The sequence below is a fragment of the Corythoichthys intestinalis genome, chromosome 7 (genome assembly GCF_030265065.1).
Source record: "Corythoichthys intestinalis isolate RoL2023-P3 chromosome 7, ASM3026506v1, whole genome shotgun sequence".
NCBI lineage: Eukaryota > Metazoa > Chordata > Actinopteri > Syngnathiformes > Syngnathidae > Corythoichthys > Corythoichthys intestinalis.
The window spans coordinates 29,411,121-29,438,320 of NC_080401.1; the positions used below are offsets into that span (position 1 = coordinate 29,411,121).

The 27,200-nt window shown below is 39.2% G+C and overlaps 2 protein-coding genes across 3 annotated transcripts in view; one reads left to right on the top strand and one right to left on the bottom strand.

Annotated features, from left to right (window-relative positions):
- Positions 1 to 23,591, bottom strand: part of ddah1 (dimethylarginine dimethylaminohydrolase 1) — a 142,550-nt gene extending 118,959 nt beyond the window's left edge. The window contains exons 1-2 of one of the 2 annotated variants that reach the window (XM_057841052.1): positions 23,303 to 23,591; positions 13,853 to 13,903 (exon numbers count right to left, since the gene is read on the bottom strand). Coding sequence is in view for 1 of the 2 variants with exons in the window: in XM_057841051.1 (XP_057697034.1) it covers positions 3,001 to 3,294 (294 nt within the window). In the remaining variant the exon portion in view is untranslated. Of the gene's footprint in view, positions 1 to 3,000; positions 4,022 to 13,852; positions 13,904 to 23,302 lie in introns of those variants that run through there. The other variant, XM_057841051.1, reaches the window with a different exon arrangement.
- Positions 23,592 to 24,561: 970 nt separating this feature from the next.
- ccn1 (cellular communication network factor 1) lies at positions 24,562 to 26,974 on the top strand. The gene is made up of 5 exons (XM_057841466.1): positions 24,562 to 24,756; positions 24,840 to 25,059; positions 25,265 to 25,609; positions 25,697 to 25,899; positions 25,997 to 26,974. Exons 1-5 carry the CDS (start codon positions 24,709 to 24,711, stop codon positions 26,297 to 26,299), a joined length of 1,119 nt encoding a protein of 372 aa, XP_057697449.1. The 5' UTR covers positions 24,562 to 24,708; the 3' UTR covers positions 26,300 to 26,974.
- The last annotated feature ends 226 nt before the right edge of the window (positions 26,975 to 27,200 follow it).

Genomic DNA, 27,200 nt, shown 5'->3' on the forward strand with positions numbered 1-27,200 from the left:
TAATTCCATTAATTCGTGCCACAGCCCCAAAACCTAAACTAAATCCTAAATGAATATTGATGGTACTATTACAAATGGCAAATACACATAGCAAAACAAATAAATGATAATGAAAAACCTGAATAATAATAATAATAATTCCTGGAATAATGGAACGAATCGTGTTCTAATGTAGCGGACGTGTTTTGCCTGCTACCCCTGAACGCACGGCGTTGCTGACATGACAGAGAGGTAAATGGTGTTATACTTGTATAGCGCTTTTCCACCTTTCAAGGCGCTCAAAGCGCTTTACACTACATCGCAATCTACCTACTGGTGACGCAGCACCGTGAGCAATGTGGGGTTCAGTATCTTGCTCAAGGATACTTAGGCGAGTTCAACAGGGCAGAGAATCGAACCCACAACCTCTGGGTTGGGGGACAACTCCTCTCCCACTGAGCCCCGCCTTCCACGGTGCGGCTGAGATTTTACTTTCTCTTTTAATGTTTTGTTGAGAACACCGTCAACTGCGGCGGACAGTAGGCGTGTTCTGTTGCACAAGTTCTGAAATAAATTATAAAAACCTGCCGAAGCTGGCGATTTCTTTGGCGATGTTACCCCAATAATAATTGTCACCATAACTTATAAAACTGGTGAACGGAGGTCGTCGGAGGACAGTGGAGATCGTGGACATTCTTCGCCCTTATTGTTGAGCCAGATCACGTATGCGCACCCAACGCTCATATTTTTCTATCATTTCCATCATCATTTCAATCGTAAGCGTCACTTTTTTCGTTTTTTTTCACCACCTGCACTAACCTTCTTGGAACCTGTGTTGATTTCTCTCACAAGAAAATCTGCCGTGCGTCCAACTGTGGCGCTGTCATGTCGTCGTATTTCGAGCATGTCATCTGATGTAGAAACAAATGGCGAGTCAATTTTTACGTCGGGTGTCGAAAAGATCGTGTGTCGAAGCGATCGTATGTCAAGGTACCACTGTATTATTATTATTAATCATTTGTTTTGCCCTGTGTAATTGTCATTTGCAATAGTACAGCAGCATTTATTAAGGAATTAGTGCAGGTTTTCAGGCTGTGGAACAAATTAATGGAATTATAATTAGGGCTGTCAAACGATTAAAATTTTTAATCGAGTTAATTACAGCTTTAAAATTAATTAATCGTAATTAATCGCAATTAATCGCAATTCAAACCATCTATAAAATATGCCATATTTTTCTGTAAATTATATATATATTCTGTAAAATAAATTGTTGGAATGGAAAGATAAGACACAAGATGGATAAATACATTCAACATACGGTACATAAGGACTGTAGTGGGCATTTCACTCTACTGTCATTTAAATCTGTCTATGCTGTCCTCACTCCGAAGCGTCTACTTTTTCCAAAGCTAGACAGCTAGTGAACGACGCCTTAATAATTAGACTTCTTCCTTTTTCATCTGATTTATTAATAAAATGGCCTCAAACCATTGTCCTCTTTAGACCGTCGTAAAACTACAAAATAAAAGTACACAAGCATTGCATTAGCAACAACGTTAGCTTAGCACGCTATACAGGTTCACTAAACATAAACAAAAAGCGTCTCATACAAAAAATATAACATTTCGCTTACTAACATAATATGTACATTCTTTACAACAACCATACTTACGGACAAATCTTGTCCAAGGATCATATAAACACAACATTATCAGCCCGAGACGTCGTGCAGCCATAATGAAGAAAGAAAAGAAGAAAATAATAAACCATGTCGCAAAGCGACCACAAGAGTTCGCTGTTGGACAACGCAAACAGCCTTGCTGTAAAACTTACCAAAAGGCAGAATACTTTCTGAGCGGGACATGTGCGTTAATTGCGTCAAATATTTTAACGTGATTATTTAAAAAATTTAATTACCGCGCGTTAACGCGATAATTTTGACAGCCCTAATTATAATGTATTCTTATGGGAAAATTCTGCTCGACATACGAATGTTTCGACTTACAAACAAGGTCCTGGAACAAATTAACTTCGTATGTTGAGGTACCACTGCACTTTATAATCCACCTAGGAGTCTAAAAACTTAAAACAGCACTACAACACTAAAAACAGCGGTATACAGAGGCATTTTTTTCATATGCCACTATTGCCACCCCTTCAAACTGGAGTTGTGACCACTCATATATTGTCCACATGTGTCAATATATGTAAGTTGTTGTAAAATGAATGATTTCTTTCATTCAAAAATGTCTTTTAATGCATTTAGAAGTATCAAATGTTAAAATAACTGTGCAGCCCTACTCCATAGATAAATTACTATATGTAAAGTATGCGTAACTGCAACCTAAACCCTGCTCAACAAAAATAAATAGCTTGGATGTTGCCTGCCGCGTGCAGTGTTACGAAAGCTTGTCCACAAATATACAGTAACTATTAGGGCCCCTTACAGTTAATTTGCTAAACCAAGTGGCTGAGCTAAAATGACAGCCTCTTTCACAGAAACCAACCAACCGTTGACCCCATTGTGTTTCTGCTCTCACACACCCACCTTGTGTCAGCAACAAGTCTGGCGAAAATAATAAAAGTGTCAGCCAAAATGTAAAATTATAAATACATGTACAGTACATTTAATTTATAACATATTTTGAATAATCATTAAACAGTAATTGGGTTTAATACAAATTGTTTAACAAAGACACCCATTAGTTTAGTGCCGCATTTTGTATGAAATTGAAGTAAATAATATTGCATCGAGGTCTGAAAAGGGGCGTTGCCGTGCCTGACCACCAACATTGGTTTGTGAACCTTTGTTGCTATGGATTAAATTATTAAAGTAATCAAATATTTTAAATGGGAGACATCATTATGCAGTTAATTATAACACGTCCATAATTATGTTCACATTGGTCCTTGCCAAAATGCGAAGGGACAAAGATGTAGTTAAAATGCACTATTATTCAAAGCCTTGATATGACTGTATGGAGTATGAAGAGGTGCGTACGTTGCTCTTTATCTTACCTCTCTCCGTCTGCTCTCTGCACCCGGTCTGGTGATGAGCGCCGTGTCCCCGCACACCACAGCGGCATCCTCCACGAACACGCAATCCGGGAGCGTCTCATCCGCGGGCAATTCCACCACCTCGAGCCCGAGTACGGTCCTCAGGACGTGCACGTAAGCGTCATGCTCTCTTTGCGCCTTGGTTGAATCCACCTCAGACTGGCTGGTCCGGAGCGCTTCCTTGGCCAGAGACGCAGGGATTCCCCGGACGACAGCATGGGTGTAACAACCAAAACCTGCCATTAAACCAGCCATGTTTTCCCTTCGACTTGGCGGGCTTCACTAAAGGGGTGGTGGTGGGGTGTAAATAAACCCAGCGAATCAGTGACCATCAGCTGTCACAGTGCTGCCTGCCAGGACCTATTCAATACCTTTGCCCTACGTTAGGGTTAATGAATTCCATGCATTTTAGCGTTAGGGAATGGAGGAGAGATCATTTCCGGCCAACTTGCAAATTTGATAACAATGACATAATCAGAAATTGTAAATCAATCTCTGCTGTAATTACCCAAAGTTGCTGTCAATATTGTATTAATTCATCATTGGAATATAGTGATCAAAGCATGATGATCTCATTTAAAGTTCCCATGGTACACCTGTTTCTTAATGAATTTATTTATAATCAATGTCCAGATACATTGGCATCCTTAAGGATGCCCAAGCTTTATTTTATTAACGCCTATTTAGCCCCTTTCATATGCAATTAAACACCGTTTAAACACCAGGATTTAAACAGGCAGGCCCTGCATCTGAAAGCAATTTCCCGGTTCTCCTGACATTGAAATTGCGCGGACATTTAACGAGGCGCGTCCAGTGGTTTTAAGAACGGCATTATTGTTTTCCGTAGTGATCAGTGGTGTTACCAAGGATGCCAGGTGTGAGTGGGCATTAGTCTTACCTGGGGGGGGGGGGCAAAAAAAAAACTACAATGCTCAAGTAGGTCGAAATCCAGCGAAGGGCTACTGCACCTTAAAGCATGTTTTGTTTTCTCCTTGAGATAACTGTTGTTGTGATTTGGACCAAACAAATAAAAGTTGATTTGATTTTATTTGACTTAGAACACATCCATGACTGAACAGTATGGACATGCAGGTGACAATGTTTTTTTAGGTAACCTATTGTTGTTCCTCTGTTTTATTATTATTGCCATAGTTATTCTTTGTTCCGCAGCCCCTTTGAGCTCAATTTGACCCCCTTAGAATGCGTCAAAATGCACCAAAATCGGCAGGCAGGTCAAGACAGGTGAAATCTTTGATACCATGTAAAGACAAATTCCGAATACACTATGTAGCGCCCCCCTAGCAGTAATTCTTTAGTCCGCCGACGCTTTGAGCCCTTCTTTGACCCACTCAGAATGCTTCATAACTCACCAAACTCAACAGCCAGGTAAACACTAGTGAAAATTTTGATAAAATGTAAAAAAAAAAAAAAAAAAAAATCAAAATATGCGTAAATGTGTGTAGCGCCCCCTAGGAACAAAACATTTCATTTTTTTATTTTATTTATTTTTATTTTTTTTTAGGTGAAAGAGGAGGTAACAATGCGAAGGTTAAAACTTAGAACACATCAGTACTATATGAATGGTAAATGGTGTTATACTTATATAGCGCTTTTCCACCTTTCAAGGCGCTCAAAGCGCTTTACACTACAGCGCCATCTACCTACTGGTGACGCAGCACCAGGAGCAATGTGGGGTTCAGTATCTTGCTCAAGGATACTTAGGCGAGTTCATCAGGGCAGAGAATCGAACCCACAACCTCTGGGTTGGGGGACAACTACTCTACCACTGAGCCACACCATCCCCAATGAATGAATGGGATCCCATACGCGATGCCCAGACTACCGTTAGTACTACATCCAGTTTTCTTTGGGTGGGCAGAGCATGTCCATGGGTGGGCATGACCCACCCCCCTGGTAACGCACCTGGTAGTGATTAATCTAATTAATTACTTTTCTAATCTTTGCAACACCGTTACTGATGATGTAAAGGCGTGCGTTACAATGTGTTAAAACGTTGGTTGAATGACGTGAGAAAAGTATGAGAGACATGGACTCACGGAGACGAGAGAGCAGAACGGGAGTGGGGAGGAGGCAAGGGAGTTGTGACGCCGCCGTTGCAAACGCAATGCGAGGTGGCTCCAATAATACCTGACTAGCCGATTGCCTACAAACTACGCCCACATGATGCTACGGTAGATATCACATGTATAAAGAACTACATGCGAAATGACAAACTCGCCAGCGTTAGTAAACAGCCGCCATCTTAAAGCAGTAGACTTCTCAGGTTCGTTAACCTCCTATTTCACAATCCCACATTATCAGTTTTGTTTTTTTTCTTTAAGCAGACAGCATCGTAGTAGCTTGGAATAAGTGGGAAATGGTAACACGTACCTTATTTAACCTTTCCCCAGAACAGGGAAATTGAATGGCCTCCATACAGTTTGCAGTGTTCCCATGAAGCTCAAAAGTCTGTTTGCCCTCAGCAAGCCGTTCAGCTCAGCAAGTGACAGGTGATTACACATTCCTTTAACATTCGCTTCAATCAGCACTATACCTGCAAACAGTGGTGGAATTGTAACGAAGTACTTTGTGTATATGTATATCTTTCAAATATATAGTCAATAAATAATATGAATGTGATTCATAAACGTAATACGTCTGCTTTGATACAATTATTTTGGCAAACATGCATCCCATTGACAGCTCATCCATTACAAGCCACAGACTTGACTATGTGTAGGTCACAAGCAACACACAACTGGACAAGGGTTGGTGTACAAACTTGGCTCATGCACTGACGCATCAGTGTTGCCAGATCCATCACTAGTCAACGCTTTCTGTGCCATGTTGAACCTTGATTTTTGGATCATGCTATTTCATTACACATTTTTACTGACTTAAAAGAAACCCTTGTCATCTCGTGCCAGAGGCAATAAACTGAATTCCAAAACCTTCTACTGAGTAGTTGTCTCATGCATTTGAGTTCAGCTGAGAATAAGTATTAATAGCTTCGCACTTTTTCAACCTCTACAGATGACAAACAATTTAAGACGACTTCAAATAGGTGAATGTAAATATAGAGAGGATATACGGGGAAAAGCACAGTCTTACAAAAAAAAAAAAAAAAAAACTCTTACTGCAAACCTTTAATATTTGGTGTGCAGCTGAATAAAGTGTCAAAAATTTACACTTCTCAGTATAATGCAGTGTATTTCAATTCATAGTAATACAACAACTGATCAACCAAAAGCCCAACCAAACGATCAACTCTCAGAAAACTGATCTACGGACAGACCAACTCACTTATGAATGTTCAGACCGACAAACTGACAGACAGATGGAACATGGACAAGATGATTGGATAGACCCACCAACAGACAGAACTAAGGACAAGGGGTGTACCACCTTCTGGGCCCTGTACACTCCTAATGTCAGTGTGCCCCAATCCATGTCAGATTAAAAAAAAAATGAAAGTGGAGTTATTAATATTTAAAGCCATTTACAGACTGAGTGCTGATGCTGCTCCTGCACCGCTGTCTATTTCCAAAACTGCTTAATGTTAAGAACTGTTTGCTGGGCCAAAATTGTCTTTATACTTACAGCCGAAAGAAGCCAGGTTGAGAGCTAGCTAAACTAAAGGCTTCACGTGAGTTTACAAACATCAGCAGAAGCTGTCTGGAATGGACTGTTAATTTAGAATTCAGTGTTGCCACAGTTAACCAGTTCAGGGTGTACCCTGCCTCACGCCCATTGTCAGCTGGTATTGGCTCCAGCACCCCCAGCGACCCTTGTGAGGATAAACGGTTCAAAAGATGACTGAATGAATGAATGTTGCCACAGTTACTTTAAAACAGTACCATAAACTGATTATGAATTACAGATTATTCATTCAAGTATTTTAGTTTATATAGCCTATATATGTCTGTGTTTACACAATGTTTTTGCCGTGACTGCTTTAGGTGTTTGTTGATGGTTTATACATATTGCACATGAGCAAGGTCATAGGTTTGGTCTCAATATTGGTAGGGACGATATAACAGCAGAACCTGCATGTCCACTTTTTGCTGGGGAGGAGACATTAATAAGACCAAACAGGTTGGGTAAACGGGGGTCAGGGCTACATTTCTCACCAATATGAACCAAACTAAATAATAGGTAAATAATTCATGCAAAATAAATCTGTATTGGCTTATACGAACTTTCACACTTGCTGTGAATTGGAATGAGTTTATTCGAAAAATTCACACAGATTAATGTCACGCTAACTCTGATGCAGGTCGGACTTTCAGAAGAAAAAATAGTGGTGTGTTCCCCACCTTCACAATATCGACGTCTTTTTACATTTCTTACAGTGGCTGCTGCTGGCGGGGGAAAAACATTTTCTAATATCCCTCATCTTCGAAGTGGGCGGAGGAGTCATCAGTCACTCAAACATGCGTTTGAGGGGGAAAAAATGGACCGGCACATTCAGCAAGTGAAAAGTCTGAACATAATAAAAGTACTGTAATTAATACTTAATAATGGTAGGGTCATTTCTAGAGGTGTGCAAAATTTCTGATTCTTAGATTATTCGCGATTCGGCCATGAAAGATTCGAGAACGATTCACAAACATCCAAATTCCGATTATTAAAATATGCCAAGTAAAGCGGAAGTAAAACACACTCAGCGTGCCGCGCGGTCTTTGGGACGCAATGAGGAACGGAGCGAGAGTAGCTAAACATCATGCTTCTCATTACCCTCCCCTCGGGTAATGCCAATGCTCAACTCACGGCTCTAGCTTAACTCATGCCACGAGATAATAAAACACAACATACCTGACTTCTGCCGACAGCTGCTACAAAGTACATCCACATAATGTTACGGTAGATATCATTTATATAGGACTAGATGCAATATAGATTCGGTAGCGTTAGCAGCACATCTACAGAAAGCTAGATGCAGACGTTAGTAAACGGCCGCCATCTTAAAGCAGTACACTTCCCTGCAAGGCTGTTGTAGCGAACCTTCCAAGCGAACCTAATTAACTTTTTATCTAAAATACTCCTAAATCGGTAAAATATTGACTTGAATCTATTTTTAAAATAGTTTTAAAACGTTCACATGTCGAAAGTAGACAAAAGGGAAACTACGGAATAACGGGAGCAATTTTAACAACTTTAACGGTTGATTCACAACATTGAATTAATTGAATGTAGTTTAAAGCTGCTGATACAGAATGGGGACTGGAGTTTTTTTATTTACTGTTATTTTTGTATATTTGTTTACTGTTATATGTTATACTGAAATAGTAGTTTGCTTTAGCCTGAGAGTATTTTTGAACAATTTTGGAACTAATGTACAAAACATTAAAAAACAACAACAACAAAAAACACAACAACAACAACAAAAAAGGAGGGGGGTGCATCAATAATCGTTTTATAATCGAATCAGAGCCTCTGAATCGTAATCGAATCGTTAGGTGCCCAAAGATTCCCAGCTCTAGTCATTTCTATCCTTGCAACATATGGGTAGACAATCTAAATTACCTATATAACTGAAGTCATAATATAATGCAATTAAAGTTGGTGGGGACAATTTGGGGATCCTGAAAAGTTGGTAGTGTTATGTCTCTACCGTCCCTATGCAAACCTACGCCCTTGCACGTGAGTGGTCCGCATACTGAAAAGGTAACGCACTCGGTGAGTTGGAGGACTAATTGAAATCTAATTACAAGGGGTGTCCCCATCCGATCACGTGATCGGAAATCGGCCCGATCGCGCCATTTTTCAGAGGATCGGAATCGGGTGAAAAGGATCAGGATTTTAATTAAAAAATATTTATATTTCTGCTTCGTGCTCATACAGCCTCTCACTCTCCCTTCTGCTGCTTTTTTCGGTCAGCAGTGCCCTGGAGTTAGCTACTTAAGGTTAATGATGGTTGACGGGTTTGTAGCTTTGATCTTGCCAGAGAAGCTTGATAGCTTTACGATCAAAGGCACAAATATGTCGACCATCGTCTAGCTTGTTATACACTAGAGGTAGTGTGCTGTGGCAACTCATTGTGTGAGAGGCTCAGCAGCATGAGCGGATGAATAAAGACAAGCATTTTTCTACATTATTGTTGTTTAAAAACAATGCACATTATGAAGGTGGCACGGTGGGACAGTAGCATGTTTAAATAGTAACGTGTTAGATTACCTGCTGCTAAAAAATGTTAATTTATTATTAACCTGTCACTGTTTGGACTTTGTATAACACGTCATCTGGGAAAGAAAACAATCCACAACTTCCTCACCTCATCATGCAGACTTTGTTTCTGTTCTTTTGAAAACCAGATTTTTTAAAAACTTTTTTTAACAGCACGATATCTAACCAGGTCATTCAATCCGGGGTCATTGATGTTACGCTTGTCGCCGTTTGCTGTCGGACTAAAACCTTTTGCATATTTTCAAGAACCTCCCCGTACCCCTCTTCCCTAGAATATCCAATATGCTGGAGTTCATTCTCTCAATTTATGTTATCAATATAGAGGTATTTCAAATAACTTATGACATTTAATTGGAGGTCCCAATTCATTCAAAATGAATAACATAAAAATGTTTCTATTTTTAATCTCAATTTTCATCCCAACCCCCCACTCATGTATAGGTATGGACCGATGAGTACACAAGGTCAAACTGACTGGCAAACAGACAAACAGGCTGACATACTGACCAATTAATGGACTGAATGGAGCAACACACATACAGATTAAATGGACAATAATGGAAATGTATATGATATAATAAGTAAAATATTTTAAGATATAGGGTTTTATTATTACAAAAAATAATAATTAGGGTACTAGGGTAATAAAAACAAAGACATAATAGTGCAAAACGAGTAAAAAAGCTATTGTATAGATATAGGCAAGGTGTACTGCAAAGTAATAGGATTACAGTAAGTGCATGTTAGAAGAAAAGAAAAGCGGTTTATATTCCCAAAGGTACCATCTGAGAGACTCTGGACCTAGTGAAGCATTCTGCATAGATGGAATGTTTCTTCAGACATCCCAAAAGCACATTCTTCCACTGCAGGACCTTGGTTTGTCTTTTCTTGTTCCAGATTCCCTTAATTATATCCGACTGCTTGAAACATTCCAGGAGCCCCACATTCCTCTTTTTTCCACTCAAGCCAAGCTCACCAGGCAGAGCCCTCTCGACACAAACACCTGCACCCACCCAGACACATGGAATCTTTTTTTTTTCCCTACATCATGAAAGATGTGGCACAAAAACACCCTGGAGTTTTTTTCTCCAGGCTGAGGAATTTGGCTTACTTAGATGAAGGAAACCCCTCATACTTGTGGTACACCTGGCTGGTACACTGCAGCCATGAAAGCAATGACTGAAAGCAGACCCAATTTATCAGCTGTGGATGAAGTGGCACTAGAAACACTACTCATTATTTGTCTGGTATGAATGTAATGAAATGTTCAACCTAATGTGACTACCACCGTGAAGTTGGACCCCCATCAGACTCAAATATATATAAAAAGGATGTCATTCGTTTGTGCTAGGTTTGTGCTCATTTGTGCTGACAATTTTTCGTTTGAACTGCTATCGGTTTTGAGATATTAACAAATCTTTTATGGTCAATCTGAGGTCAACCAGCCCCCTCATGTTGTTTAAAAATGGCTAGAAATGGTGTCAATCATTTGTGCTGAAAAAAAAACAAAAAAATTTGTGCTGCTATCGTTTTTGAGATATTGAGATAATAATTTCAAGTGATGACGTCACGCAGCCTTCCTTTTATTGCAAAATGGACCCGAAATGGTGCCATTTGTTTTTGCCAAGTTTGTGCGGTAATTTTTTTTTTTTTTTTTTGTGCTGCTATTGTTTTATAGATTTTGAGATATTAATTTCGAGTGATGACGTCAATCACAGCGACTCCATCGCGGCTGACGAAGCGTACTAACTGTAGTGCAAAAGTAGCACGAACGATTGGGGCTTGAGATATTAATTTCGAGTGACGACGTGACTTGCAGCCCTTCATTTATTGCATGATGGACCTGAAGGGGTGCCATTCGCTCGTGCTCCGTTTGCGCTAGTTGTTAGGATACCCCTCTGTTATTGAGAGAGTTAGTACGCTTTGTCAGCCACGATGGAGACGCTGCGGTTGATGTCATCAGACTCATCATTCGAAATTAATATCTCAATACAGTATCTAATAAACGATAGCAGCACGAATGAAATTTTTATAACACAAACGTAACATAAACTCCCCTCCCCCTCTGGGTCTGGCTGGATGGACATCCTCGTTGCCCCTCTGTTTCATCTGGCTAGATGGACCTCCTCTTGTTTCTTCATTCCATTGCATCTCTACAAACTGGAACTCCTGCTGCTAACACCCACCATCAGTCCTGGTGAATCTACTGGTATACCTGTCCGTCCTGGGAGTGGATCTCTCCTGACTGTGGTTCTCCCAACGGTTTATCATTTTTCCCAAGGGATTTTTGGAGTTTTCCCTTGCCGACATGGAGGGTCTAAGGATGGGGGATGCCCACGACTTGAACTTTATTAATTCATCTACTGTTTCTGACTGTGTATCACATTGCCTCTGCAAAGCCCTTTGAGACAACCTTGATGTGATATAGGGCTATACAAATAAAATTGAATTGAATTGAATAAACGATTGGCACCATTGATCTACTCTGCAATAAATTGGGGGCTGAGTGACGTCATCACTCGAAATTAATATCTCAATATCTCAAAAACATTAGCAGCACAAACCTAGCGCAAACCAATGACATCATTCTTATATAAATTTCCGTCTGATGGGGGGGCAACTTCACAGAGGTAATGTGACTGCCTGATTAAACAGTTGTAAAGGGCTCATAAAACTGCAAGCAATTACATAAAGTGTGTTTTATTACTTTGTACACAGACAATGAATAAATGAACTTAAATGGAACAAAAGTTTAAAGTTCCACACATTTATAGGCTAACTGAAGATGCTTTTCAATATTGAAAGAATCTTGTGGTGTTGTTGCATTAAACCTACGGTATTCAATATGAACTTTAAAGTCCACTGTCACTTTTTTTCCACTCAAGTTAAATCATTGAATCTTGTCAAATGGTATTCAAAGATCAATTATAAAGACTCACACAGATCCATCGCTATTAAAATTGTATAATAAAAGGGAGGGATCCCGGCAGGAGGAGTATGAGTCAATGAAAACAGTAGTTTAGACTCATTGGTCTTATCTTGCTACGAGTCAAAATAGGTAATTGAAAGTGGGTCAAAGGAGGAAGTAAGTCCCAAAGAACATGAATGTGGCAGAGATTCTACCATACATGTTCAAATGAGTCTGACACGAAAGCATTAGTTTTCACTCAACTTCCATCGGATCTCAGATGCCTATTGAGTACTGTATGGTAAATATGTTAAATTTATACCTCTCAACTTTACCCAACAGCAAGAATAGCATTTAAAAACAAATCATTTACCATCTGAAAATATTAAAATCAGGTTATATAAGCTGGTGCACGATGATGGCCCAACAACGTCGGCTACTGCCTTGTCATTTCGTTTACAATGTCATTTTCAACAACTCTTGATTGTAAATACTTTGACTCCACTGGTCCAGTCAACGTCATCTGTGTCCAGCTCTAGCCTCTGGGTTGGACAAAAATTTATAAAGTTTTTTATCTGAAGTGTTTATGTGAGAGCAATTTCCTCCACAACAAGTATTAACCATTGCTTGTATTAAAACGATGACATTGCTTGGGGAAAAAAACTCAACGCTGGCCACCGTAATAAAGAATATACATGGACGAGGTTGCTGCACGTGAAAAAGACTCCCTTTTCCCACGTCACTTCCGGCTATTGACTCTGGCATCTCTGGCCAACAGTGGGAGATTTAAACTGGGATTAAAACTGAGAGTGGCGCTTCTTTGATTTGATTTATTTTACAAAACAAGGACTACAGGTTGTGGTTTTGTAATCTATTTCATTGAGTAAAGTACCCCCTGAAGTGACAGTGGGACTTTTAAGGGAAAATGTCTGGTGAAGGAAATATAAGTATTCATAAAGATTATGTAAAAACTGGACAAGACAGTCTGAGGGAATTTCCATAAAGAGTCAAGAATTTATCAAGGAATAAGTATTCCACAGAGATTTACAGTTTGACATCTTGTCATCTCCTTAGAAAGAAAATTAACATCAGTTTAAATGGCAGGCATGTTTCCAGACAGTTGTAGCAGAAAATTCCACTATTGACAAAGAGGCTCCCATTTTGGCATTTTTCCTTTTAATCAGAATGACCTGATTTCAAAAAGACTACAATTTCCCTCCTAATTTCCTTTTCAGATCATAGAATGCAGACTTAAAGAGCAGTTGTCACCCATTACAGAAGGAAACTATTGATTACTCGTCAATCTATCTGGCATTGGATTAGTTTCTCTCAACACCTAATTCTTTTACCAATGTAATTTTGAACATTTCTATACTTCCAAACTTTGCGCAAGCTCAAGGATGGTCCTTTTCTGTTATAGCAAATACAAACTTGTGAAAATAAGATGTAGCACAAACCGAAAAAAAAAAAAAAACACGGAATGATGCATCCCAACACTGTGTTCAGAATATGAAACTATGCGGATTAGTCAATTAACTTCTGCTGAAATTAGAGCTCAGATATTCCATCATTACATACGGCCCATTCCAACGAAAGTGTTCAAACAAGCCCTGGCGTCAATAAGCTTTCTCTCTCTCTCTCTCTCTTTTTTTTTTTTTTTTTTTTTTTTTTTTACGTATTTCATCAAACTTGATTCAGTCATTTAATGAATGATCTCACCTTTGTCTCTCTTCACACATCGTTACTCAGCTCAGTCACAGCAGCTTCTTGCTGTTTTAGGGGGACAGAAAAAGAAATGAATGTCATAACAATTATGACATTTCCTTGATTTATCACAATGGTATTTACACATACCAAACACTTCTATTTAAAACCACATGAATGGTTAGGGTGAAGAAGTGACTTGAACTCCACTTTACTTATGGTGCTGGGTCTGAGTGTGACAATCACACACTAAATATGATGTGCAGTGAAATGTGTGTGTAAATGTGTAAACATGGTCGAGTGCTCATTTGTATGCAAAGAAAAAAAGGCACCTGCAGTCAGCATATGTAAATTGAGAAGCGAGAATTTCTCAGACTTAGTGGGAAATGAATCATTGCTTTAATACATCAAGCACTGCATACTGTAAAGTAACCACTGCCCCTTTACTATTACACCTCCACAAAAAAATTAAGGGCAGTGTTGGGTGTAACACTGTAACAAAATGACTTTTTCCTGTGACGAGCAGTGTAAAACTGTGTTTAAACTGAAGTTAGACCGTTGCGCTACAACGCCTTACTTGCGCAATGCCCATCGTTAAAAGAAGTTTTAAGTTCACATTAACCGGGGGTCAGCAACCCGCGGCTCTATAGCCGCATGCGGCTCTTTAGCGCTGCCCTTGTGGCTCCCTGGAGTTTTATACAAATAATTTTGAAAATGGAAAAAGACGGAGGAGGAAAATATATGTTGTTTTAATACAGTTTCTGTGGGAAGAAAAACATAACACAAACGTTCTTCTAATTTATTAATGTTGTAATGAAGTTAAACCTCAGATGGCATCGTATAACAGAGTAGTCACATGGTACGTCATTCTGTATAGCAGGGGTAGCCAACTCCGGTCCTTGAGGGCCCCTATCCAGCTTATTTTCCACAAACACCTGAATGAATGATCAGCTCATCAGTAAGCTCTGTAGAAGCCTGATAATGATCCTGATTATTTGAGTCAGGTGTGTTGGAGGAGGGAGACATGGAAAACAAGCTGGACAGGGGCACTCGAGGACCAGAGTTGGCTACCCCTGCTCTATAGGATGTACTGCAAGGAAAACAAACACTTGTATTTGTAGCCAACTAAGTCATTTTGTTAGTAAGCTAATATAGCTAATATAGATACATACCGCATTTGTTGCCTTCGTTATAAGGCTTATATAAGCACTGTAAAAAATTGCTGTAAATTTACAGTCAATTTTGAACACTAAAATACCGTTTTTGTGTTAAACAGTTTATTACTATAGTTAGCAATGCATTGTGGGTTACGAGCATTAAAGCAACAAGACAAATGATGTAAACGGTATGTTAATGTTTCAATTACATGACACTACCGTATTTTTTGAAAACTGAGTTTTGACTGGAAATTTGGAGCATGGTCAAAAAATCTGACATCTTTTACATTGTGGCAATATAGACTATGTTTTTTGCCAATTTAAATTAAAATAACTAGACACCGCAAATAATTTGCCATCAAATCCTGGAGTACCTAATTAGCCATAATTTGGATGTTGGAGACTCTTCAGAGGATAACTTTAGATGAAATTTGCTACTCTTCAGTGCTTGTTCTTCAACTTATATTGGGATTTATGTGTACCAATTTATAAACGGTGAGTTAATTAAGTCTTACTCATATTACCTAAATTATTTTATATTAAACTAAAGTTCTGAGGATTGTTGGATGGCAATATATAATATTGAATTTAATTCCTCTGGAGTGCCAGTAGAGGGCAGTTTTCTATCGTTCTATTGTTTCTGTTGTTGTTATTATTGCAAAAGATACAGCTGAGTGAATTTTGGGGGGAAATAAATAAAAGGTGTTTGCCGGTGAGTGGTTAAAAAGGCAAAATCCGAGTGTCTCATATGTAACCAACAGTGGAGTTACAATACAATAAAATGTATTTTTAATTATTTCTCTATTTATATTATTATTTATTTAATTCATTATGTTTATGTTTTGATTGTTAGTAGTTTTAAATCTGGATGTTGCAAATGTTAGCTAAATGCATTAGCGTTAGCTGTAGCGGATGATGTATGGGAGTTGAGCCTCAGACTACAACACAATCACATCGACGCAAACACCAGACTGGATGTTTTGTTGGCCTATAGCAGGGGACCCCAAACTTTTTCCTGTGAGGGCCACATAACTTTTTCCTTCTCTGATGAGGGGCCGGGGTCATTTTGTAACAGAAAAAGTGTGACAATTGCAGTAGTGCCTAAATGTAAAAATTAATTGTTTTTCAGAAAGCCACAATCAAATAACCCTTTCTGGATTCTTCACAGAACAAAAGTAAATAATATAATATAATATAATATAATATAATATAATATAATATAATATAATATAATATAATATAATATAATATAATATAATATAATATAATATAATATAATACAATACAATACAATACAATACAATACAATACAATACAATACAATACAATACAATACAATACAATACAATACAATACAAGACAAGACAAGACAAGACAAGACAAGACAAGACAAGACAAGACAAGACAAGACAAGACAAGACAAGACAAGACAAGACAAGATAAGATAATAAATTAAATAGATAATAACCAAATAACCTTCTCTGGGTTCTTCACAGAAAAAAGTAAGAAAATAAATAATACTTGGGAAAAAAAAAAAAAAAAATTGTTCATGGGGCCGGACCAAATGTATCCGGCCCACGGGCTGTAGTTTGGGGACCCCTGGCCTATAGGCTATATTTTTATATCATTTGACGTCGCCTCCATTCTATTCTACTCATATGTTATATGTTTCTTGTTGTATCCCCACTCTGATCTAAACTGGCCCTTCTCCAAAAATTGTAGTATTCCATCACCCTGAAGGCTGATTTATGCTTCTGCGTAGCGGTGATGGCGGACCTACGCCATTAACGCAGACCCGATTATGACCCTACGCCATAGCCTGACGTGCACCTCCAAAAAGTCCTGACTACACATCGCGTCAACGCCCTTCACGTGAACGTCGAAGGACTGTGATTGGTCCGCTCAGAACATTGTTTCCGGTTCAGCACAACAACAACACCATTTTCACACATTGGCAAACAACTTCTGTGTCACCTACGCTTCAACATTTTTATCGACAACATTTGTCGTTTAATATTAATCAGCTGCAGTTGCAAATGCACACGTTCCATCTCCATTGCCATTGCTTTCAATGACCGGTGGAAAATTAAAGGAATTCGACAAGAGTACCCCAAAACCATACAAAGACAAAGCCCCACCAATCTAGTGGTATGGCAGTGAATTACTGTGAAAACGTCACTGGCTGCGACAAACTATGTCCCCACATCACACGAGACCAATGTTTACATTTGGAGTAAATTAGACAGGTGCTTTTTTGCTTCAATTAATTTTTTTTTTACAAACTCTTACTTCTTAATATTGAAGAACCCATGCGAGGCATGGGAGTATTATGGACAATGATTTTTCACGCATTGTAAAAAACCCTGATAAACATCAACAAAAAAAGCATTGAGCAGAGCAGCGTGAATTGGAAAAGCACCGGCATGCAAGCACTATGGAAATGATGCACAGCTGGAAGAGATTGGCCAATCAACCCATGAGCAACCCAGAGCTATAAAAGCAGGAAAGGAAGATTGCAGCCTGGTTTGGCTATTGACACTTGCAGTCCTGTGCAGCTGGAGACGTTGGCAAAAGATAACCAGAGAGGCAGCCGGTAAGCAGAAGAATTAAAAGATGACATTTGCCAGAAGCGGCCATTAGCACATGGGTTTATTCACCGGTGGAAATGTTTGGACAATTGTAGTATATTGTTTAGGGGTAATTTGGGATTTGTCCTTCACCGATCACCACTTCTCACCCAGCCTGTCCTGCTTGACCCGACTACACCAGCTCTCCAGCCCGATCAACCTCCTCAGCCTGTCCTGCTTGACCAGACTATGCCAGCACTCCACTGAGCTCAACCTGTCCTGCTTGCCTGTCCCGATTACGCCAGATCTCCAGCCTGCTCTGCCTGCTCAGCCTGACCTACACGACCCGACTGCACCATCTCTAGTTCCTGTCCGTTTTCACTGCCTGCCAACACAATGAAATAAAACCTGTTCTGTTTCGCACCTGACATCAGCATTTTTTTGTTAAAAACGCAGCATACTTCAGCTCCTCAGTTGTCTGCACTTTACTGTGAATTCTGGTAATACAGGACTATACAGTTTTTCCTGGATTAGACTACTACTGTTAAATATTTTTACATTACCAAGACCGTAAAATAAGTCTGGTAATGGCAATCCTGCTGACGGACTTTTACTGTATTTTCTATAATTACAGGAATCAACCGTTTTTCTGGATTACGGACTATTACTGTGAAATATTTTTACCAGGACTGTAAAATAACGGTCTGGTAATGGCAATCCTGCTAACAGACTTTTACTGTATTTTCTATAAATACAGGAATCAACAGTTTTTCTGGATTACGGACTACTACTGCGAAACATTTTTACATTACCAAGACTCTAAAATAACCGTATATAAATGGCAACCCTGCTGCCAGCTCTTTACCGTTATTTTACACTGAAATTTTTTACAGTGTGGCAACCCTGCTGCCAGCTCTTTACCGTTATTTTACACTGACATTTTTTACAGTGAGGCTTTTAATTTTGGGGGGCTCCAGACATACCGTAACTTTCGGACTATAAGGCGCACCTGGACTACTTTTCATTGCGTCAAAGTGTCATTTTGTCAGTGTTGTCCCATGAAAAGATATACTTAAATGTCTGCAGAAATGCAAGGGGTGTAGTCACTTTTGTGATACACTGTATGTATATATATTAGGGCTGTCAAAATTATCACGTTAACGGGCGGTAATTAATTTTTTTAATTAATCACGTTAAAATATTTGACACAATTAACGCACATGTCCCACTCAGACAGTATTCTGCTTTTGGTAAGTTTTACAGCAAGGCTTTTTGTGCTGTCTAACAGCGAACTCTTGTGGTCGCTTTGCGACATGGTTTATTGTTGTCTTGCCAGTTCAATATGGCTACACGACGTCTCGGGCTGACGGCTACGTTGTAATGTTTTGCTTATAAGATCCTTGGACAAGATTTGTCCATAAGTATGGTTGTTGTAAATAATGTACATATTATGTTAGTAAGCGAAATGTTATATTTTTTGTATGAGCGCTTTTTGTTTATGTTTAGTGAACCTGTATAGCGTGCTAAGCTAACGTTGTTGCTAATGCAATGCTTGTGTACTTTTTTTTGTAGTTTTACGACGGTCTAAAGAGGACAATGGTTTGAGGCCATTTTATTAATAAATCAGATGAAAAAGGAAGAAGTCTGATTATTAAGGCGTCGTTCACTAGCTGTCAAGCTTTGGAAAAAGTAGACGCTTCGGAGTGAGGACAGCATAGACAGATTTAAATGACAGTAGAGTGAAATGCCCACTACAGTCCTTATGTACTGTATGTTGAATGTATATATCCATCTTGTGTCTTATCTTTCCATTCCAACAATTTATTTTACAGAATATATATATAATTTACAGAAAAATATGGCATATTTTATAGATGGTTTGAATTGTGATTAATTGCGATTAATTACGATTAATTAATATTTAAGCTGTAATTAACTCGATTAAAAATGTTAATGGTTTGACAGCCCTAATATATATATATATATATATATATATATATATATATATATATATATATATATATATATGTATGGCGGAAAACACTCAGGTGACTTGAAGTTCCGCTCTGAGACCCCCAATTTGGCCAAATTTCAAAATTGTCCGATATGCATGTGTGATACATCATTGGAAAGCTTAAAATCTAATTTTCAGGGGGAAGAAAAATTTTGAAATTTTTGAATTAAAAAATTTTTTTTTTTTTTTTTTTTTTTTAAACAGCGAAACCCTATCTGGAGGTGAGAGCACGCGAGAGCAGAATTACAGACGGTATGGCTTTAACGAGATATTATCGCGTACTTACCTTGTTTCGATCCAAAAACTCCATGTAGCATATCACTGAGTGTCAAGACACAGCTGTGAATGGGCACAGCTGGATATTTTTGGGATTTTATGGGTGAAACATGGTAATATAACAAGGGTTGCGATGCAAAAATCGCAGACATTGAGGCGTGGTCGAGATTTTCTTTTTCATATATTTTCCCTTTTAAATGTTTTTTTTTTTCAATTTTTTTGGTTTGCATCGATTATTTATCATCTAAAATAACGGGGAAAATGCGTCAGTAACGAAAAAAATACAATTAAGCGAGAGTTACGAGGTAGATATCCGTGACTTTTTTACAGACGCCAAGTTTTTCATTGTGATGTAATTTGTTTAAAGTTTAAAATATGCTAGTGAATCATTTTTTAAAGTCTTTTTTTTTTAAACTAAATATTAGACATGAATTGATTCTAATCTAAAAATGACAGACATTTCCAATAATACATACGATTACTTACCTTGTTTTTATGGCTAGGTTGAAACATAAGCAGTTGCGCGATGTCTGTAAACAGGGGGTTCTCAGGGTAAAACGGACAAATTAAAAATAGTTTGGGGGCTTATTCCGCCATGAATCTGCTATTGCAGCATATAGACATTTTGTTCTATCAAACACAACAGTTGTTTTGGCTTAAAATACAGCAGTCTATTTTAAAGAGGGGTGCAACGGCAGAAACTGCTTTTTCAGTCTTGTCTGTGTTTTCCGCCATACATAAATTTCAAACTAAGTGGTATCGGTATGGTATCGGCCGATACTGCACAGCCAGGTCTCGGTAGCGGGGCCAAAAATTGGTACCGGTGCAACACTAATTTTAAACATGGAGCCTCAGCCGATGTTAAATTTAACCACACATTTTGTTTATCTTTACATTTTCATGTAAATTTTCTCTCGCTGTTAAATTACCTCGTTTTAGACCAAAAGGTGGTCCGCCCACACAAGTCAGTGGTCGCCACTAGCCTTTGTGGTGTTCTCTTTCGACTCTCGGGCTCTTGCGAAATACTGCTGTGAAGTTAAACTACAGTATTTTTCGGACTATAAGTCGCACCCGAGTATAGGTCGCACCAGCCATAATTGCCCAGCGAAGAGGAGAAAAACATATATAAGTCGCACCGGAATATAAGTCGCATTTTAGGGGAAAATTTACTTCATAAAATCCAATACATAGAACGGATATGTCATCTTGAGAGGCAATTTAAAATAAAAATATAATAGAGAACAAGATACTGAATAAGTGTACAGTATGATAATGTTACATGATGCTTGACTCACTTGGCAAGACGTTGATTAAAGCCAATAAAGGTGTCGTGTGGGTCACTCGGTCAAGATATAACAATGACTCATCTCCTTCTTTCCCCCCAACGTTTTTATATTATTATGTTTTTTTTATGCACGAGAGCTGCCGGATCTGCCAAAAATGAACATGAAGTCTGATTATTATTTTTTTTTAACAATGTCATCAGATAGACAAAAACATAAAATTGTGTGCAAATATCTGCGTCTTCAAATCATGAAAATAATAACAGCCTATATCTTACCAATGTTGTAATCTCGATGGGTCTTGTACAGTGTTGTTAATAACGGCGTTACAATATAACGGCGTTACTAACGGCGTTATTTTTTTCAGTAGTGGGTAATCTAATTAATTACTTTTCTCATCTTGGCAACGCCGTTACCGTTACTGAGGACGGAAAGGCATGCGTTACTATGCGTTACTATATTGGTCGAAAAGTCTGAGGGAGACGGACTCACCGAGACGACAGAGCAGGAGTATGGAGGAGGCAAGAAAGTTGTGACGCCGAGCAAACGCGATGCTAGGTAGCTCCAATAATACATGTTGTAGCCGATAGCTAGTACAAACTACGCGCGCATGTTATGGTAGATATGGTAGACATGATAGATATCACACGTACTGTACATAGATATAACTAGATGCAAAATGACAGACATGGCACTAAATGAGTTAGTAGACAGCCGCCATCTTAAAGCAGTACTTTTTAGGACGGCTCTGTTGTAGAGAACCTTCCTAGCGAACCTAAGTAACTTTTTATCTAAAATACTTCTAAATCGGCAAAATCTTGACTTGAATCTATCTTTAAATGATGAAACAGTTTTAAAACTTTCATATGTCGAAAGTAGAGAGAAGGGAACTAATGCAATAATGGGAGCAATTTTAACAACTTTTAACAGCTGATTCAGGGTAAAGGGTAAATTAGGGTAAAGAATTGGGCTCGGGCCAATTGTACCAAAAACCTTCACAAAAAACTTCACATAGTGTGGCCAATGTTTTTTTTTTTTTTTGGAGGGAAAAAAAAAAAAGTAATTATCACCAATTACTTTGCCAAGTAACTAATTACTCTTACATTCAGGTAATTGAGTTACTAACGCAATTACTTTTTGGGAGAAGTAATTTGTAACTATAATTAATTACTTTTTTTCAGTAAGATTAACAACACTGGTCTTGTATCCATTCCATGTCATGAAGTCTAGGCACATTGTTTGCATCATGATTAGCGTCTGGCTAATAACATGAAATTCCAATCTCCTCTTCTTCCTCCAACTCTTTAAAAACTTGGATCTCCTCCATTGCGCTTGATCTATCGCTTATATCGCTGTTTGAATCATTGTTTGAAGGGCTTTGTGTGGCGGCCGTATGTATGGAGGTGCCATCGCGTTCCCGGTGTGACGTATCACTTCCTGGTTCGTCCCCTTTCAGGCTCGAACTTCGGAAACGCGATTATTTTGTCAAATATACAACATATAAATTATTCTTTCATGCTTTATTTGTTGGACAATGTTTAATTACTTTACTTGTGACCCTATTTGGCATGTGAAGAAATTACTTCACATTACTGCTTTAAGTCTGTGTACGGGCCAGATGATATTGATTTTATGATAGAGGCTGGGGGGCCGGATGAAATTTGACCACGGGCCGCATTTGGCCCCCGGGCCGGACTTTGGACATGTCTGATCTAATCGTTCAAGCTTGCCGTCTTTCACAATCTTCTCCCTCTATTAACCGATTTCACCAAACCCACTTTTCAAAGGGAGCATACATCTGTGTTGAGCACTGCACGCAGAAACCAAGACCATGTGCTAACACGGTCACACCCCCGCTCCGAATGGGCTCCACTTCACACAAACTCACAGACACGCCCCCAGTCTAAACACGCGCATACCATAGCTTTTTTGGAACTCAATATAAAAATATACAATATCACATGCCAAAGGTGCCGGATATAATGTGAAAACAACAGCGTCCATCCTTTTAAATGTCCCCATCTAGTGTCTGGAAGGAGACGTGCGCCTTACAACGACATTTGATGGTTGATGTGTCCAACTAACTTGTATGTGCGCTCGCAGTAGACGAATAATTAGTTATGCATCATTAGATAGATGACAAAAAATAAAATAAAATAAAAACTCACCAGAGGTTCTTCAGTCGTGTTGTGTTCTAAGATCCTTAAATAAACTATAATACCTACTTGAAAATATACGACAGTTATATTGCAATGGAACGACTCGCGCGTTATTCCCGTGTTTTTTTTCATCAGGTTTAATAGTTTGTAACATAAACACAATGATCTAAACCCAAACAAAGTGAGTTCCTCTTCCCATTAACGCTACTCCATTTGTTTTTGAAAGTCGAAGCTTTTTATCTTTAACGGGACCTACTTTTTCTCCCCTCGGAAACATGATAGACAGATGGCGTGAAAAGTTAAAACTGCCCCGAGCAATGAATGCAGAGGAATTTCCCTACGCGAAGAACATATTTAACAAGCCTTTAAGCAGTCAGGAATGTTTTGTGGTCTCCTTGCCAAAAGAAGGGGGGGATATGTTAATAATGTAGGCTACTGCCATACCAAATATGGCAATATAGTTACGTCTGCGTTGAGGCGCGCATCTGGAAGCGCTTAACTCTGCTGAATAAAGGCACCGGAGAGACAGAAATAGACTCTGTTAAACGTATTGGAGCCCACACCTTCATATTCTCATGTGAAAAATCTACTGCTTTTGTAAACAGTTTCCACAGTAACACGTTCTAAATGCACATTTGACTCATTGAATGCCATTGACGGGGCTAGACGTCCAATCCATCTTGACTGGGTGGGCTGGCACCTACACCTCCCAATCAAAATGGATTGGACGTCTAGTGCTGTCAGTGGCACTGAAACATGAGCATTCACTGCCAGTCCTACCACTATCAATGAATTGAATATCTTGTCTTTGTCAATGGCAGGCAATTAGTTATCAAACAAATCTTACCAGATCTACAGTATGATTTTTGTACATCCTCAGTTGTGTAATAAACAACACTTATAAACTGGTAAATACACAAAAACATGACAAGAAACTTTCACTAAATGAAAAAAATTGCTTTTTTTCCCCAAGACAGTTTGGTACTTTTGATTGACAGAAATAGTAATCAGGTTACGATAAACCAGAAGGGGTATTTGAGAGTGAAAAGTGTGTTCCAATGGGCACCATTGGGGGAAAAAATCCATTTCGGAGTGAGTGAAGAAAAAAAAAAGCACGGTTTAGACGGGGCGGAGCTTATGTCTTGGATGGAAAAAGGCAGAGAGACATTCCTGGCATAGTTTGGGAACAGTTCAGCAGGCAGCCCGGAACGACGTCAGCTTCCCAGTAGAGTATATAAGTGAGGAGTGTGCTGGACCTCAGCAGACTTTACTGAGAGCTTCACTAAGCCCAGCTTGGATCTCCAAAGAACAGCAGTCAAGACAGCAAGAGGGAATACTACCCATCTAACAAGACACAATTGTCAACTTTTCTAATTCTGGGACCAGGATAGCTGTTTCTAAGAAACTCAACCAAGATGATGATGATTTTTGTTGTCGTTACCTTTTTGGGGAGCATCAACGTGGTAAGTTATTCATCTTAACAAACATGTTTTTCAAGAGGAAATCTGTGTTCCAGTGCTAAGTGGTTTTACTTTTATTTGTACAGGCTTTCTCCTCTTGCCCATCTGTGTGTGAGTGTCCAGTGGAGATACCTAGGTGTGCGCCTGGTGTCAGCGTGGTTCTGGACGGTTGCGGTTGTTGCAAAGTTTGTGCCAGGCAGCTGAATGAGGACTGCAGTCTCACCGAGCCCTGCGACCACACCAAAGGGCTGGAGTGTAACTTCGGGGCCACCTTTGCTGCTGCTACAACTCGTGGCATCTGCCGAGGTATGTAGAAAGCACGTGTATGCTTGGTCTCTTCTTCAAATCAGATTTAGAACTAATTTGGCCTTGGGATTTGTACACTTGGAATGCAGATAAAGTAAACCTCAAAGCACAATGTAAAAGCTTTCTAGACAGGCTAGGTGATCCTTATCTGAGAGAAGAGCATGGAATAATGGTATTCTTATTTTTTCCCCTCTCCCTCCTGCAGCCAAGTCAGAGGGCAGACCTTGCGAGTACAACAGTAGGATCTACCAGAACGGAGAAAGCTTCCAGCCTAACTGTAAACATCAGTGCACATGCATCGATGGTGCTGTGGGATGTGTCCCACTGTGCCCTCAGGAGCTCTCCTTGCCCAATCTGGGCTGTGCCAACCCGAGACTGGTCAAGGTAGCTGGCCAGTGCTGCGAAGAATGGGTGTGTGATGATGGCAAGGGCACTGACATTTTGGAGAAGATCTTTGGCAAAGAGAAGACGCCAGATGAACTCGAAAGAGACCTCACCAAGAAAAATGAGCTAATTGCCATTGTCAAAGGAGGACTCAAGTCACTAGCTGGTAAGAAAACAACTTTTGACTATAAATTTACATGACTTTCCTTAAAATATAAGTTTGCTAATTTGACATTTTTTCCTTTCACAACAGCCTACAGACCACAAGCTGAAATTCAAATGTTCAGTAACCAAAAGTGCATCATCCAAACCACACCGTGGTCTCAGTGCTCCAAGAGCTGTGGAACAGGCATCTCCACCAGAGTCACCAACAACAATGAAGAGTGCAAGCTGGTTAAAGAGACTCGAATCTGTGAAGTGCGACCATGCACCCAGTCACCTTACTCCAGTCTCAAGGTAGGTTCATCCCTCAAAGCACAATATTATCTAAGCACATCATCATTTTTAGTCTTGAATACCTGGTTTACGCCCCATTGTATTCATTCATTTGCAGAAAGGAAAGAAATGCAGCAGAACCAAAAAGTCCAGTCAACCAGTGAAGTTCACTTATGCTGGCTGCTCCAGCTTGAAGAAGTACAGACCCAAGTACTGTGGCGCCTGCGTGGATGGTCGCTGCTGCAGCCCTCACGACACCAGAACCATCCGGGTCAAGTTCCGCTGCGAGGATGGCGAGACCTTCAACAAGAACATCATGATGATCGAGTCCTGCAAGTGCACCTACAACTGTCCCCACGCGAACGAAGCCTCCTACCCTTTCTACCGTCTCTCCAATGATATCCACAAGTTTAGAGACTAATTGGTGAAGGCTTTCCTTAATCCCATGCAAGAGTGGCAGCCATTGGCAGTCCAGATGAGTGCATGGGTGTAAATAAGCCACCCAAAAACTACCAGCTTCTTGTTGTAACTAGATTCCTAAGGAATTGTGGGCTTACATGAGGAGGACTCTTTCAAGTGCACTGTTTGCTGTGACTATATCAGCACTCTTTACTAAGAATTGCTTCATATTAAGGGAGCATCAATGCTGGCTTCGTTACGGAGCAAGATGTAATTAACATTTGTACATTTATGTTATTTACTGATATCAATTCACTATGTATATTTTGATCTTTAACATCGGATATGGCCAAGACTGTAGACTTGTGTGTGCCTATGTAAGTACATATGCACACACGTAACATCGATTAGCATTCCATCCCACATTGTAACCTCTACTTGTTTATCAAGTGTGTGGTTTCATGACTTGCTGACGTGGGCATTATAGTTCATGTTATGTGGCAGCTAGTGAACTTCCTTCATGAAAAAAGACAAAGCGAAGCATGTCAACGAATGAATGAATGTTTTTAGTGTTGTTAATATTATTTATCTAAGAAAATGTAGCTACTTTATTTGGATATTATAAGTCATACTGGAATAAATTGTAAAATGATTTAATTTTATATGCTACAAATAAAAATTTATTTATGAAATATGACACTGTCTGACTGTGCTGTGTTCAAACAGAAAATCACAGGGCAACAACAGAATGTCCTGATGTTAGAACAATCTGCAGATTTAGCAAATTGTCCAGCAGCGCGCAAGACTGATCTCTTTTATAATGCCACCTCTGCTGACTATGCTTTGAACTGTTATTTGAAGAAATTATTTATATATTTTTATCTGGCTAACACACTTTGCTATAAGCCGGAAAGAAAAAGATC